The 13,706-nt window shown below is 43.0% G+C and overlaps 2 protein-coding genes, 1 long non-coding RNA gene and 1 other non-coding gene across 5 annotated transcripts in view; 1 reads left to right on the forward strand and 3 right to left on the reverse strand.

The window, feature by feature from the left end:
• LOC118372416 (sorting nexin-29-like) overlaps positions 1-1,885 on the reverse strand; it is a 173,050-nt gene extending 171,165 nt beyond the window's left edge. Inside the window, exon 1 of the mRNA XM_035758281.2 lies at positions 1,442-1,885. Coding sequence (XP_035614174.2) covers positions 1,442-1,448 — 7 coding nt within the window. The 5' untranslated portion in view covers positions 1,449-1,885. The remainder of the gene's footprint in view (positions 1-1,441) is intronic.
• On the forward strand, positions 1,054-6,624 carry LOC127909941 (uncharacterized). Its single transcript, XR_008073078.1, has 3 exons — positions 1,054-1,342; positions 3,879-3,979; positions 6,489-6,624. It is a non-coding gene; the product is annotated as an uncharacterized LOC127909941 (long non-coding RNA).
• A 2,357-nt stretch (positions 6,625-8,981) lies between these two features.
• On the reverse strand, positions 8,982-13,688 carry rsl1d1 (ribosomal L1 domain containing 1). 2 transcript variants are annotated; one of them, XM_035758277.2, is made up of 9 exons: positions 13,541-13,688; positions 12,878-13,017; positions 12,571-12,709; positions 12,032-12,180; positions 11,603-11,704; positions 11,267-11,360; positions 10,748-10,882; positions 10,067-10,195; positions 8,982-9,494 (listed from the first exon to the last, which is right to left on the reverse strand). In XM_035758277.2, the coding sequence occupies exons 1-9, from the start codon at positions 13,580-13,582 to the stop codon at positions 9,264-9,266; spliced, it is 1,161 nt and encodes a 386-aa protein (XP_035614170.2). In that variant the 5' UTR covers positions 13,583-13,688; the 3' UTR covers positions 8,982-9,263. The 2 variants fall into 2 exon arrangements, with proteins under 2 accessions (XP_035614170.2, XP_035614169.2); XM_035758276.2 differs by having other exon boundaries at positions 10,067-10,198.
• LOC118372417 (small nucleolar RNA SNORA55) lies at positions 11,439-11,566 on the reverse strand. Its single transcript, XR_004823215.1, has one exon. It is a non-coding gene; the product is annotated as a small nucleolar RNA SNORA55 (small nucleolar RNA).
• Positions 13,689-13,706: the final 18 nt, after the last annotated feature.

Consider the following 13,706-nt stretch of genomic DNA (forward strand, 5'->3'; position numbering starts at 1 on the left):
CTCTGCACACGTCAACAGTCACCCTCAAAGCCTCGTTACCCATCGCTCTACAAAAGCCACAGCCCTTGCAGAGCAAGGGGAACCACTACTTCAAGGTCTCAGAGCAAGTGATGTCACCGATTGAAACACCACTAGCGCGCACCACCGCTAACTAGCTAGCCATTTCACATTGACTACATCTCTATAAGCTTGGCACATCTAGCCACTGGGATTTTTGCCCATTCTTCAAGGCAAAACTTCTCCAAATCCTTCAAGTTGGATGGGTTCTGCTGGTGTACAGCAATCGAAGTCATACCACAGATTCTCAATTGGATTGAGGTCTGGTCTTTGACTAGGCTATTCCAAGACATTTAAATGTTTCCCCATAAACCACTTCAGTGTTTCTTTAGCAGTATGATTAGGATCATTGTCCTACTGGAAGGTAAAACTCCATCCCAGTCTCTTGGCAGGTTTGTTGTGGTACCATATTCTTTTCATTTTTTAATAATGTATTTAATGGTGCTCTGTGGGATGTTCAAAGTTTGTGATATTTTTTTATAACCCAACCCTGATCTGTACTTCTCCACAACTTTGTCCCTGATCTGTTTTGCGAGCTCCTTGGTCTTCATGGTGACACTTGCTTGGTGGTGCCCCTTGCTTAGTGGTGTTGCAGACTCTGGAGCCTTTCAAAACAGGTGTATATATATATATACTTAGATTGCACACAGGTGGAATTTATTTAACTAATTATGTGACTTCTGAAAGTAATTAGTTGCACCAGATCTTATTTTGGGGCTTCATAGCAAAGGGGGTGAATACATATGCACACACCACTTATCCGTGTATATATTTTTCTAAACAAGTTTTTTTTTTCATTTCACTTCACCAATTTGTGTATGTCCATTACATGAAATCCAAATAAAAATCTATTTAAATTACAGGTCGTAATGCAACAACATTGGAAAAACCCCAAGGGGGATGAATACGTTTGCCAGGCACTGTATCGCCATGGAAGTCAGAGAGACCACTGATCATCTATTTAGCATGCCGGAAACACCTATGTGTAATAGAAGATGCCACCAGAAACGTTGCCAGTGTACCTATGAACATAACAGGTTCCTTGGACCTTAAGAAGTTACGGTAACGTTATGCTCTGTAAGAGCACATCTTGGGCAAGTCAGGACTCAGGAGCAATACAATAAGTCTTACTATTATAATTGGAAGGGTTTCTTTGATGAACAATTTGTTTGATGACATCTATGGTCTCATGCAGTCAAGAAAAAAATCGATTTGCATGGGGAGATTCAAGATAAACGCGGGAAGAGTCATCTATCCTTCACGCCTGCCTGAACTCACATGATAAGTATGCTTTGTCATCCATTCTAAACCTCTTAATAGGCCTATGTGCGTAAACCAGATAAAATTCGCGCAATAAGCCAAAGCCAGGTGTCAATGAACTCACCGTTCATTCTGTCAGTCCGAGTATGTTAGTTGTTGATGACACACCACATGTAAACTAGTTCATGGTTCGACTTGGTGGATATCCAGAATTCTATTGCGATTCATCACATTCTGTACGAACCGAACCCTGGGTGGCAGAGAGAACAACTTCCATGATGCAGCCCTCCCTTCTTCCCATCAACACAACCTCGGTCCGTGGCCCACTGTTCCTCCTGTCGGCTGGAACTACAGAGGCCTGCGAGTTGTCGTTTATCACTATATAGTTAACCCGAGTCACATTTGTAGATAAAATGGTTGACGAACAAACCCATCCGCATTGGTCGATTCGGCGACTGGACTGTCGTGGCTCTGGTAATCGTCTAGCTGTAATAAAAGGAATTCATTTTGACACTTCGGTGCCCCTGCCTGCAAAGCGAAACAACGTCGGCGCTGCAGGTCACATGACCAGACACACTGTTGTCATATGACAGGTTAGGAGCGATTTGGATCCGTATCAGTGTTAAACGTTCGCTTGTTTTCAAAAACAGTATTCATTGACAGTTCTCTTTTTATGAAAAGCTGTGTGTGTGTGTGTGAGAGAGAGAGAGCACGTCTGATCTCTAGACTAGAGACATCAAGCTACAAAGCCAGACCTCCACAACCCCTCTGTATTTTCCTCAGTGTGGTTAAAGGTCTGTACTGTCTTAGTTGTGACCAGTATAGTGTATATGACACTAAATGTTTTTATTTTGGGGGAACTTGTGTGAGTGTAATATTTACTGTTCACTTTTATTGTTAATTTAACTTTTGTTTATCTATTTCACCTGCTTTGGCAATGTAAACATGTGTTTTACCATTTTACAGAGGTCATGAAGGAAGCTCATTAGTTTTTTTAGCAAGTGTCTATGACAAATCAGGACAGGTCGTTTCACTGAGCAGCCATTACAAACACAGGCTGTAAAACAGTGATCACTAAGGTCATTGCAGAAAACACCAGACTGCTACCTATCAGGGTTATTTGTGAACATCGAGGAGAGTAGCCTTTCTGGGTGATTTGGAGTCATACCTTGTGGGATTGGTAATAATCTGAGAAAGTTCTAGGGAGTCCCATTGCGTTAGGACTTGGTCAGGTGGTTTAAGCATGTCCCAGTTATGGCACCTAGCAGGACAAATTCAGATTTAGTGTAAGGTGCCAGGAGAGAGCTTAGGGCAGGTAGGGTACAGGCCGGTGCTGATGGAGGATGATAGCACCCAGCAACAGTCAACAAAGTGCTATTTGAAAGTTTAATGTTTAAAACCAGCAAATCAAATTGTTTGGGGACAGACTTGGAGACAACCGAGCACTGAAGGTGATCCTTGGTAAAGGTTGCCAATCCACCACCTTTGGAAGATCTGTCTTGCCGAAAAAGGTTATAATCAGAAAGGTTAACATCAGTATTCAAAACAGTCTTCCTTAACCACGTCTCAGTAATGACCAACCAACACATCTGGATTGGAGCTGTGAACCCACACTTTAAATTGATACATTTGAGGTATAAGCTTCAGTGTTAATGTGCAGAAAACACAGGCTTTTACGAGAGCAGAATTCAGTGAAGCAGATATTGGGGCGGCAGGGAGGCCTAGTGGTTAGAGCGTTGGACTAGTAACCGGAAGGTTGCAAGTTCAAATCCCCGAGCTGACAAGGTACAAATCTGTCATTCTGCCCCTGAACCCACTGTTCCTTGGCAGTCATTGAAAATAAGAATGTGTTTAATAAAGGTTCAATTGAAAAATATCAAAGCACAAGTCAGAATTGGGGCTAACAACAGTAGATGGGCCAGGGTGTACATGCACATTTCCAGATATCATCCACAGTAATACATTCAAGGCACAGCAGAGGACAGGGAGAGCTCTGCAGGGTTGATTTTTGACATTTGAATGTGCATTAGATGGAAACAAGATCATATTGTACAGCAATTTCATCAGTAAACATGAATACAAAGCCAGCACATACAATACAAATAAGGTTCTATAGAGAGGTGGTTAGAAAGTATGTATGTGTATCCAATAGAGAGTCAGAGTCCCGAGTGTGGAAACAAACAGTCTGTCCCACAGTTGAGTAAACTAGAAAGTTCATAGTCAACAGAGCATGCAGAAATCGCTAAATATATATTTAAATATATATTTAAACTCAGCAAAAAAAGAAACGTCCCTTTTTCAGGACCCTGTCTTTCAAAGATAATTCGTAAAAATCCAAATTGCTTCACAGATCATCATTGTAGAGGGTTTAAACACTGTTTTCCATGCTTGTTCAATGGACCATAAACAATTCATGAACATACACCTGTGTGGGGGGCTCTGGATTTGGATTTGAGCAGGGTCAGCTGTGAGAGACTCCTGCCATTTGTTGAGATCAAAGGCTTCGACACCTCTCACGTCACACCTCAGTGCTAATTGAAGTTGTATCTGGTCTGTCTCAGTTCCAGGTTGGATGGTGTCCTCAGGTCTCTGCTGATCGTTTGCCAGAGCACCATCTGTATAGCTTGGAAAAAGGAATCCTTGTCAGCAGTAACCCCTCCAGGTAATTTTGTCCAAAATTAGGTTGTAGGTTTGGAGTTTTGATCTGCAGCGAAGGTTATGCTGTGGAGGGTAGCATCCTGAATATGTCCCTGCCCAAAAAAGTTTATCTTTTTGTAAAAAACATGTTGGAAAATGTGAGAGCTCACATGCAGCTGTCTCTCTCTCTCTCATTATACTTTTTAGAGATTACTACAACAACAACAAAAACTATTTATATTGTCTTTAAACCTTTAAAGGGTTCTTCGAGGGAACTTATAGGGGTTCCCCCACAGTTTCAGCTTGAAGAACCCCTAAAGGATACTCCAGGAACCTTCTTCTTTTTTGAGGGTAATGTGTAATGTAGGGGTTAGTCCTTGTGCCACGCATAGACTGGTGAGATTTCAGAATAAAAGAGGAACTATACTCACAGCAGGAGGGTGTTACTCATCATACAAAGTAGGTAAATATAGATTTACATTCAATTCAAAAATTTAAAGTAATTATCCAGTGAAAATCCAACTTTTAAAATAATAATTTCAAATAAGGTTCTATACTCGTATTTGTGGCCAAAGTATTAATTGGGGGGAAAAAAACACTTAAAACAAATCTCAAACAGAAGGTTTAAAAATTGCTTGCTATTTCCTCATAGAGTATGATGTCATACTCCTGAAGATGTGTTGGCAAATCAGAAGTTTAGAGGATGATGAGCTGGCTAATCAGCGGTCTACCTGCAATAATATTTTTTTTTTACCAATATATGGCCACACCATTCTGTTGTTGGGGTACAACCACAACATTCCAGTAAAGAAAAGCTACTTTTTAACACAACTACAATTTTTGGAAGGAAAACTATTTCACTCATATTGTAAGTACTTGCATTATTTTAAAGTATATTATGTGAGCTAATCACACAAATAAAACATGAAGAAATATATTAAAACATTTTCCTTAAGTGTCATTTTCAGGGCTCCCGAGTGGCGCATCACATTTTAAGGCACTGCATCACAATGTTGCAATATGGCTGACCAGTGGCTTCAAAGTCTCTCAATGGCCAATACTTAGCATCACCAATCCATGGTTTATTTACATAATTGGTTATAACTGAACACTATTACACAATGCTTCATTATTATATTGCTAATTGACTTGAAACAAAATTACCTGTCAAATCATATTCTCAGTGTCTCTCTGGTAAGTTCATTAGATGGAGTAGATGTGCTGTACTGATAAATAATGTACAGAGTGACGGCTTGCTGCCCGTTAGCGGTAACATTTCCATCCGTCGTTCAGGGCCCTTCTCTGTTTGCCCTCTTGTTCCATCGGAATCATTAGTAAGACTATTTTACACCTTCCTGACAACACTGCTGACCAAGTTAACGTCATCTTCCTGTTCCTCTGGTTGCACCTCGATGTTCCCCACCAACCAGAACACCCACCAAATGAGACTGAGGATGATTATGACAGCCCCTGCATAGATTAATACATTGTGTCAGGATATGTCTGCAACCACCCGGTCAGCAATATGAACACTCCAAATATTTTGCGGACAACCGCAAACCAAAAGTCACATTTACAGTGATCAACTCCGTGATATCTCCTCTCCGCAACCTTCACGTCCTTTACTTATATTTGCGCCATGAAAATGAACGTCAAATCAAATTATTAGTCACATGCGGCGAATGCAACAGTGAAATGCTTACTTATGAGCCCCAAACCAACAGTGCAGTTTAAAAAAAATATGAGTAAGAAATAGAAGTAATTAAAGAGCAACACTACCCTCTGTTGTGCCTTGCAGTCGGAGGCCGAGCAGTTGCCATACCAGGCAGTGATGCAACCAGTCAGGATGGTCTCGATGGTGCAGCTGTATAACCTTTTGAGGATCTGAGGACCCATGCCAAATCTTTTCAGTCTCCTGAGGGGGAATAGGTTTTGTTGTGCCCTCTTCACGACAGTCTTGGTGTGCTTGGACCATGTTAGTTTGTTGATGATGTGGATGCCAAGGAACTTGAAGCTTTCAACCTGCTCCACTACAACCCCGTCCATGAAAATGGGGGCGTGCTTGGTCCTCCTTTTCCTGTAGTCTACAATCATCTCCATTGTCTTGATCACGTTGAGGGAGAGGTTGTTGTCCTTGCACCACACGGTCAGGTCTCTGACCTCCTCCCTATAGGATGGTGTTGGAGTCGTGCCTGACCATGTAGTCATGAGTGAACAGAGAGTACTGGAGGGGACAGAGAACACATCCCTGAGGGGCCCCCGTGTTGAGGATAAGCGTGGGGGATGTGTTGTTACCTACCTTTACCACCTGGGGCCGGCCCATCAGAAAGTCCAGGATCCAGTTACGGAGGGAGGTGTTTAGTCCCAGGGTCCTTAGCTTAGTGATGAGCTTCGAGGGCACTGTGGTGTTGAACTCTGAGCTGTAGTCAATGAATATCTGTTATATCTGGAGTACTTCTCCTGTCCTATTCGGTGTCCTGTGTGAATCTAAGTGTGCGTTCTCTAATTCTCTCCTTTCTTTCTCTCTCTCGGAGGACCTGAGCCCTAGGACCATGCCCCAGGACTACCTGACATGATGACTCCTTGCTGTCCCCAGTCCACCTGGCCTTGCTGCTGCTCCAGTTTCAACTGACCTGAGCCCTAGGAGCATGCCCCAGGACTACCTGACATGATGACTCCTTGCTGTCCCCAGTCCACCTGGCCATGCTGCTGCTCCAGTTTCAACTGTTCTGCCTTATTATTATTCGACCATGCTGGTCATTTATGAACATTTGAACATCTTGGCCATGTTCTGTTATAATCTCCACCCGGCACAGCCAGAAGAGGACTGGCCACCCCACATATGCTCTCTCTAATTCTCTTTCTTTCTCTCTCTCTGAGGACCTGAGCCCAAGGACCGTGCCCCAGGACGACCTGACATGACTCCTTGCTGTCCCCAGTCCACCTGACTGTGCTGCTGCTCCAGTTTCAACTGTTCTGCCTTATTATTATTCGACCATGCTGGTCATTTATGAACATTTGAACATCTTGGCCATGTTCTGTTATAATCTCCACCAGGCACAGCCAGAAGAGGACTGGCCACCCCTCATAGCCTGGTTCCTCTCTAGGTTTCTTCCTAGGTTTTGGCCTTTCCAGGGAGTTTTTCCTAGCCACTGTGCTTCTACACCTGCATTGCTTGCTGTTTGGGGTTTTAGGCTGGGTTTCTGTACAGCACTTTGAGATATCAGCTGATGTACGAAGGGCTATATAAATACATTTGATTTGATTTGAATAGCATTCTCACATACAATTGAAGTTAAAGTTTACATACACTTAATTTTTCGACCACTCCACACATTTCTTGTTAACAAACCTATAGTTTTTGCAAGTCGGTTAGGACATCTACTTTGTGCACAGCGTGCTCAGTCCTGTTTTTCCTGTAGTCCACAAATCATTCATTTTCAAAAGTTCTTTAGGGTCCAGAAAGTCATGTCATTTCCAAAAGTGGTGGATTCAGGTCAGTACACAGGTGTTGTGCACTGAAGCCTTTGGTCTGTTGGAGAGCTCAGTGCACACTCAGACGCAACATGCTGAAAATTCACAGTAAAACATTTCTAAGTACTGTAACTTTTGGTTTTCAAGACAGCTTGAAGACATTTCTTGGATGATACTTTATCATGCAGATATTTAGAAATTATTTGAACGTCCATCTAAAATAGGCAAGGAATGGTCTTTTCTGAAGTTCCCTCGAGATCAATAAAGGCAGCTGAATACCTGACAGTAGATGCAGTCAGATGCAAACTTCCAAGCGTCTCTAAATAAGTTTTCAAAAAGTATATCATTATTTAAAAGACAATCAGGATCCAATCACACTATTCCAACAGAATATGTGATTAATTCATTCCTACCCAATACATGCTGATAGGCCTGCTCCTGACCCCCAGATCCAACTGTCTCTGCTTGAGCTTCATGACGGGTATCAGGATCAGCCCCACCACACACATCCTTATGGAAAGGTAGACGAGGGCAGTGGCATGTTGGGTGTACTCACGAGTGGAGGAACAGCACTGCACCCAGCATCAGGGCTCCCATCACCATGACTGGTTTGTAGATGTAGGCTTGTAGATGTAGGATTCTCCTCACATAATCTTGTTCTAACACCATCCTCAGAAGGATGCTGCAATGACTGTCTTGTCAGACTCTGCCCTAAAGTGACAAGCTGCCCTTACGGAACTGCCCTTTTCTTCAAAGTTAACGAGATGAATACAGTTTGCATCTCACCTCATGAATTAACATGTATACTTTTCCTTCTGCAATAATTGTTTTATCTTTAGATGCGCTTATACAGTGAGTAGTCATATGCACTGAATACTTACAGGAGCAATTAGTTGTGCTTTCCTCAAGGGCAGGCTTTTTCACCTAGTCAGCCCTGGGATTCAAACCAGCAAACTGTTACTGGCACAATGCTCTTAACCACAAGGCTACCCATTTACTGACAGCAGCACCCCTACTGATACTTATGGACAGCAGCCTCCCTACTTACGTGAGCCTGACAGCTCTTCAATTCCTAAAGCTTACTCCACCCGGTTAACCACACCAAATAGGGGGGGGGGTATTCAATACTAGATAGATGTGGACCCTAGTAGGCATGGATTGTCAACTCACTAACTCCAGCAGCTTTGAAATTCATGTGAAAGTGAACAATTAACTGTGCATCAAATGGCCATTAGAGAAATTATATTTCAAGAATTTGTTGAACGCGAGTAAGACCACTAGTCTGATAGAGCACTCTACAGTGAACTCAGTCTGAGATTAGAAAAGTAAATATGACCTGTAAGGATCAGGCAGCAGCCGCACGGACTTCTCAGCAACAATAGCCTTGTCATCCGACAGACTACTGTATTTGGACAGTTCACCATGGTAAACACCACCCAAGGCTAATGCATCAGGAACCACTAAAAGCCTGATTTAATTGGTTTGCATCACATACAAATCTTACTCACTAAATATTGACAGTGAGCTCATTTTGTATAAGAAAGACAACATACTTCAGTAGTTTTTTTTAAATGTATAAGTTGAGTTTACACATTACATTAAACAAAACCCTTTGAGGCAGGCAGACGGACAATAACAGCTCATTTGAGTTTGTCCTCAGATCAATTCAACAAACTGAAATGTTAACAGTTCTATATTTATAAACCAGTCCTTTATAATCAGTGAAGTCAGAGTTCCATGTAGAGAAAGGGGGAGTAATACAGACATTAATGGATAGGAACGCTTTGTTCATTGAGTTGTCAAGACAAAAGTCATTGAGATTGAGGCACTTTCCTTTAAGCAGCCTTCTTGGTCCTTTTGCTTTTTCTTTTCATAGCCTTCTTGCCCCCTGTCGGGTTAGGTGCCTTCTTGCCCCCTGTCGGGTTAGGTGCCTTCTTGCCCCCTGTCGGGTTAGGTGCCTTCTTGCCCCCTGTCGGGTTAGGTGCCTTCTTGCCCCCTGTCGGGTTAGGTGCCTTCTTGCCCCCTGTCGGGTTAGGTGCCTTCTCAAGTCCCTTCTTGGTCTGCTTCTACCGGCATCAGAGAGAGGAGCAATCAATTAGCACAGTACCGAGAAGAGTCTGTAGATACATTAGTCATTTAGCATATAATTTTATCCAGAGCAACTTAGTGCAATCATCTTTAAGACAGCTAGGTTAGACAACCACATGCATAGAAAGTACATTTCTTCAATAACAGCCATCGGTACAAACAGAGGCGGTGGGGTGGGGGGGGGTCAAGGTGAGGATTATTTAAGATACTGTTTGTAGAGGTAGGTTTTCTGATGTTTCAGAAGATGGGCAGGGACTGCTATCCTAGCTTCAGGGGGAAGCTGTTTCCACCACTGGTGTGCCAGGACAGAGGAGATTGGACTGATACAAAGTGTCAAATAACCTCCAGTCTGTCAGTGTTACCAGGGAGTGAACAGGGAGACACCACAAAAAGGGCACTGCTCCCCCGCCTCACTGGAATGCGGTTCATGCAACACTGGATTTAAACCAAAATTCATACAGAGAGTGAAACAAGGTTACAAACCTTTGCACAGACAAGTCAGCAAATATGTCATTTGACAAAAACATTTGGTATGACACATGGTACAGACCTCCAGTTTAGCTTTTTTGCTTGGCGGTACTATGGGAACAAGCTGTGGAATCTCTTCCTCTACTTCAGCACCTGTGTTTTTTTCTGTAGACTTCTGTTCCTTCTTAGCAGACTTCAGTTTGCTTGCAGTCTTCTGAAATTCACAAAAAAAAGGTTATAGGTATTCTTTATGAGCAGGAGGATGTGGGGTCTACCTGTCAAAATATATGAAATTGAACTCCGTAGCCCATATATGGCACTAGGGGCTATTTTTATTTTACCTTTAACTAGGCAAGTCAATTAAGAACTAATTCTTATTTTCAATGACGGCCTAGGAACAGTGGGTTAACTGCCTTGTTCAGGAGCAGAACGACAGATTTTTACCTTGTCGGCTCAGGGATTCGATCTTACAACCTTTCGGTTACAAGTCCAACACTAACCACTAAGCTCCCTGCCGCCCCACTATGTTGATGTTCCCAGAGAGTGAACAGGGAGACGGCACAAAGGACAGCTCCCCTCCCCTGCCTCACTGGAATGAGGTTAATATAGCACTGGATTTAAACCTAAAATCATACTGAGGGTAAACCAGGTTCCGAACCAGTGCAAAAACAAGTCCTTAGAAAGATTTAGTTTGACAAAAATAGATAAATGCTTGTAAGTAGTATTTTAAGATTATAATTGAAGTTGTGTGTAGCACTCCTACCTTGGCATCCATGGCTGCGCGGGCCTGTTTCTTTGTCTCCTCTAAGAGGGTCAGGTGGTTCATGTTAGAAGTGTAGATGGGCAGAGCTACTGATGACTGGCTCTTCAGGTGGATGATCTTTATCAATGGTCCTTTCTGCAAAGCAGCAAGACCGCAGCCATCTAGTCTCAAACATGTACTTTCACGCATAACTTTTTAGGTCAACTTAATTTATGTGAGAAACATTTAATGGTACAGACAAAAACATTGCCATCCTGTGTATAGCATCTGTGGCATCTTGTCAAAGGCCTTGATTTGTTGGGGTGAGGGGGCACATGGGTTTAATCCCGCTGCTATAAAGATCAGGCAATAAGCTTAATGTACCACAGTACCATAGGCCTAGTAAACTCACCAGACAGCAGCTGGGCCCAAACGTGGGTATTTAACATTGGGTATAACTGACATTAACGTATAATAAGTGTAAATATCTGTAGTGACCATCAGTCGTGAGCTCAGGAGGATCCCTGGCAGCAAACTCACCATGCGTAGTTTGGTCACAATGGTGCTAACAGCCGAGTCGATATTCTCTGCTATTTCATCTGCAGCCATCCCAGAGTGGGCCACACGAGCCATGCTAAAACAAACAATTACATTATACAAAAGGCAGTGTGAATGAATGAATTCTATGAACACTAACAATAGACACTTGCCAATTTGTGTCAAAGCTGTAGAGACAGGCTCCAATAGAGAGGGAGGTCCGTCTGGATATACTTTGAGTCACTATGGCACCATCATTGCCCATGTCCAACACAAACAGGAGGACAGGGTTTGCTGGGGTGCAGTTATTCATCAAGTCAAGCTTGGAGCAAGCCTCACCAGCAGCAGCCTTTCTTAGAAATGGAGATGGTTGTTCCCTGGATGGTTCGCTGGATATCTAAGGCCAGCTTCTTGCTCCGCAGGTTTACTGACAAAGGCTCCCTAAGCAGAGGAGAGAAAACACTAGATTATAACACCAGAAGGGCTGGCTTGAGGGCACATTTCAACTTAAGTGATTTGATGCATTTCAAGGCCAGGGAACAGCACTTGGGTCTATGTTGATGTTCCCAGAGAGTGAACAGGGAGACAGCACAAAAAGGACACCGCTCCCCTGCCTCACTGGAATGAGGTTCATATAGCACTGGATTTAAACAAATTCATACGGAGAGTGAAACAGGTTCCGAACCAATGCAAAAATAAGACTAAATAGATTTCATTTGACTAAAATAGACAAGTTGATCGACCAATAGAACACATTTACAAGCGTACTTTTTCCTCTCGTAAAAGTGCTTGCCAATGTGTGAGGACAGCAGGCGGCGAACACGGTCGTCTGACAGGAACATGTCAAAATTCCCTAGCAGCCTTCTTTTGGCCTCAAAGGGCTTGTACTCAGTCTTCAGCGTTTTGTAAGGGATCACCTATAGAAAGACAGGGATATGCCTGGGTGAGTTGAGTCATGCACCAACAAGTAAAGGACCATATCAAAAAACAAGAAGCTCTGATCATTAATACATGCGTATACAGTATGACAGTAGGTAACTGTGTAAAAGCTGTAGAGGCAGACTCCAATAGAGAGGGAGGTCCACCTGGATGTACTTTGAGTCACTATGGCACCATCATTGACCATGTTCAACACAGACAGGAGGACAGGGTTTGCCGAGGTCACTTATTCACATTGGATGACCAAACACTAGTTACAGACTAAAGTAAATCAGATGAGATGCATTTGAGGATGAGGTAAGCACTTCGGGTGTCTAGAAAAACAATCAATAATAATAACTAATATTATTGGTGTTAGTTATCAATACCTCTGTGACGTTCTTGACCCCTCTCTCAGCCAGCAGTTTCTTGTAGAACCTTTGTGTCTGGTCAGGGGTCATGTTGGGCTCATCTCTGGTGAAGAGACAAACCTCATCTGTGTCGGTCCGGATGCCATGAGGCAAGGGGCTGAGGGAGAAACAGAGGACTTGTGGTTATTACTGGACAGTTTCACCACTATACTGCAGGACAAGGGGTTAATTGCTCCACACATTCAATGCATTTTTCCATAGCTATGCCTGTATTATGTAACCATGTTGGTTTGTAACTCTGGACAGTGTTGGCAGAGGGGCTCACATGCGGATGGTCTGGGCCTGCTTGGGGATTTTCCATAGTGTAAAGAGGAGGGATAGGTGTTGACTCTCGTCCAAGAGCAGAGAGTCTGGGGTAGACTTAGTCTTTAGGAAAGCCAGCAGTGCTTGAACTGCTTTCTTCACCTGGGAACACAATGAGAGGTTATTAAGAAATGTAAAAACAGTGACAAATGAATCTGTAATTTTGTTCAAATAGACAACACATTGACCAAATGCAAATAACCAGCCCCATTTGGTTAACTAGCCAAGTTACACAAATCGTCCTGAACAAGTCAGCTCAGATGAGAAAGCGAACGATAACTAGCCAACGTTACAACTTTTTCACTTTTAACATACAAAAGTCGGACTAGTAAAGGGTCGATATTTTTCCAACGACAGTTTTACCAAGAACCAATGTAAGGAGTTGTAGACTACTCCGAAAGTGTGTTCACAGCGTTTCCATACAGAAAATAAGTGACTTGCCTCGTGTTGCGAACTATCCGACCGCACAAGCTAACGCTAGCTAGCTTGCTATCCAGCTGGTTGCTAGCTCCAGAGAAAGCTGGCTTACAAAACATATCCTACTGATATCACCCCGCTTTTCCTGGCATCCATATAACTACACTTTTGTTAAAGAAGACATTATCAACGTGATTTTAGACATTACCTGTACCCGGTCCAGCACCAACTCCTCACGTTTGTCTGCCATGCTTCTTCACGTGTTTTATCCAGGGTAACGCATGCGCATATCGATTGGCTCACGTCACTCTTGCAATTGAAACTTCTCAACTTTATTTGCGAACAGTTTGAGGACAATACAAAAAGGTCACGAG

The sequence above is a fragment of the Oncorhynchus keta genome, chromosome 2 (genome assembly GCF_023373465.1).
Source record: "Oncorhynchus keta strain PuntledgeMale-10-30-2019 chromosome 2, Oket_V2, whole genome shotgun sequence".
NCBI classification, from domain to species: domain Eukaryota; kingdom Metazoa; phylum Chordata; class Actinopteri; order Salmoniformes; family Salmonidae; genus Oncorhynchus; species Oncorhynchus keta.

Bases quoted from the DNA above. Each gene is read 5' to 3' on its own strand.
- rsl1d1 (XM_035758276.2), bottom strand. From the start codon at position 13,582: ATGGCAGACAAACGTGAGGAGTTGGTGCTGGACCGGGTACAG. The intron at 11,705-12,031 runs GTACGCTTGTAA...TCCTCTGCTTAG, and splicing joins CACTTTTACGAGAGGAAAAA to GGAGCCTTTGTCAGTAAACC. The intron at 10,199-10,747 runs GTAGGAGTGCTA...TGTGAATTTCAG, and splicing joins GCGCAGCCATGGATGCCAAG to AAGACTGCAAGCAAACTGAA.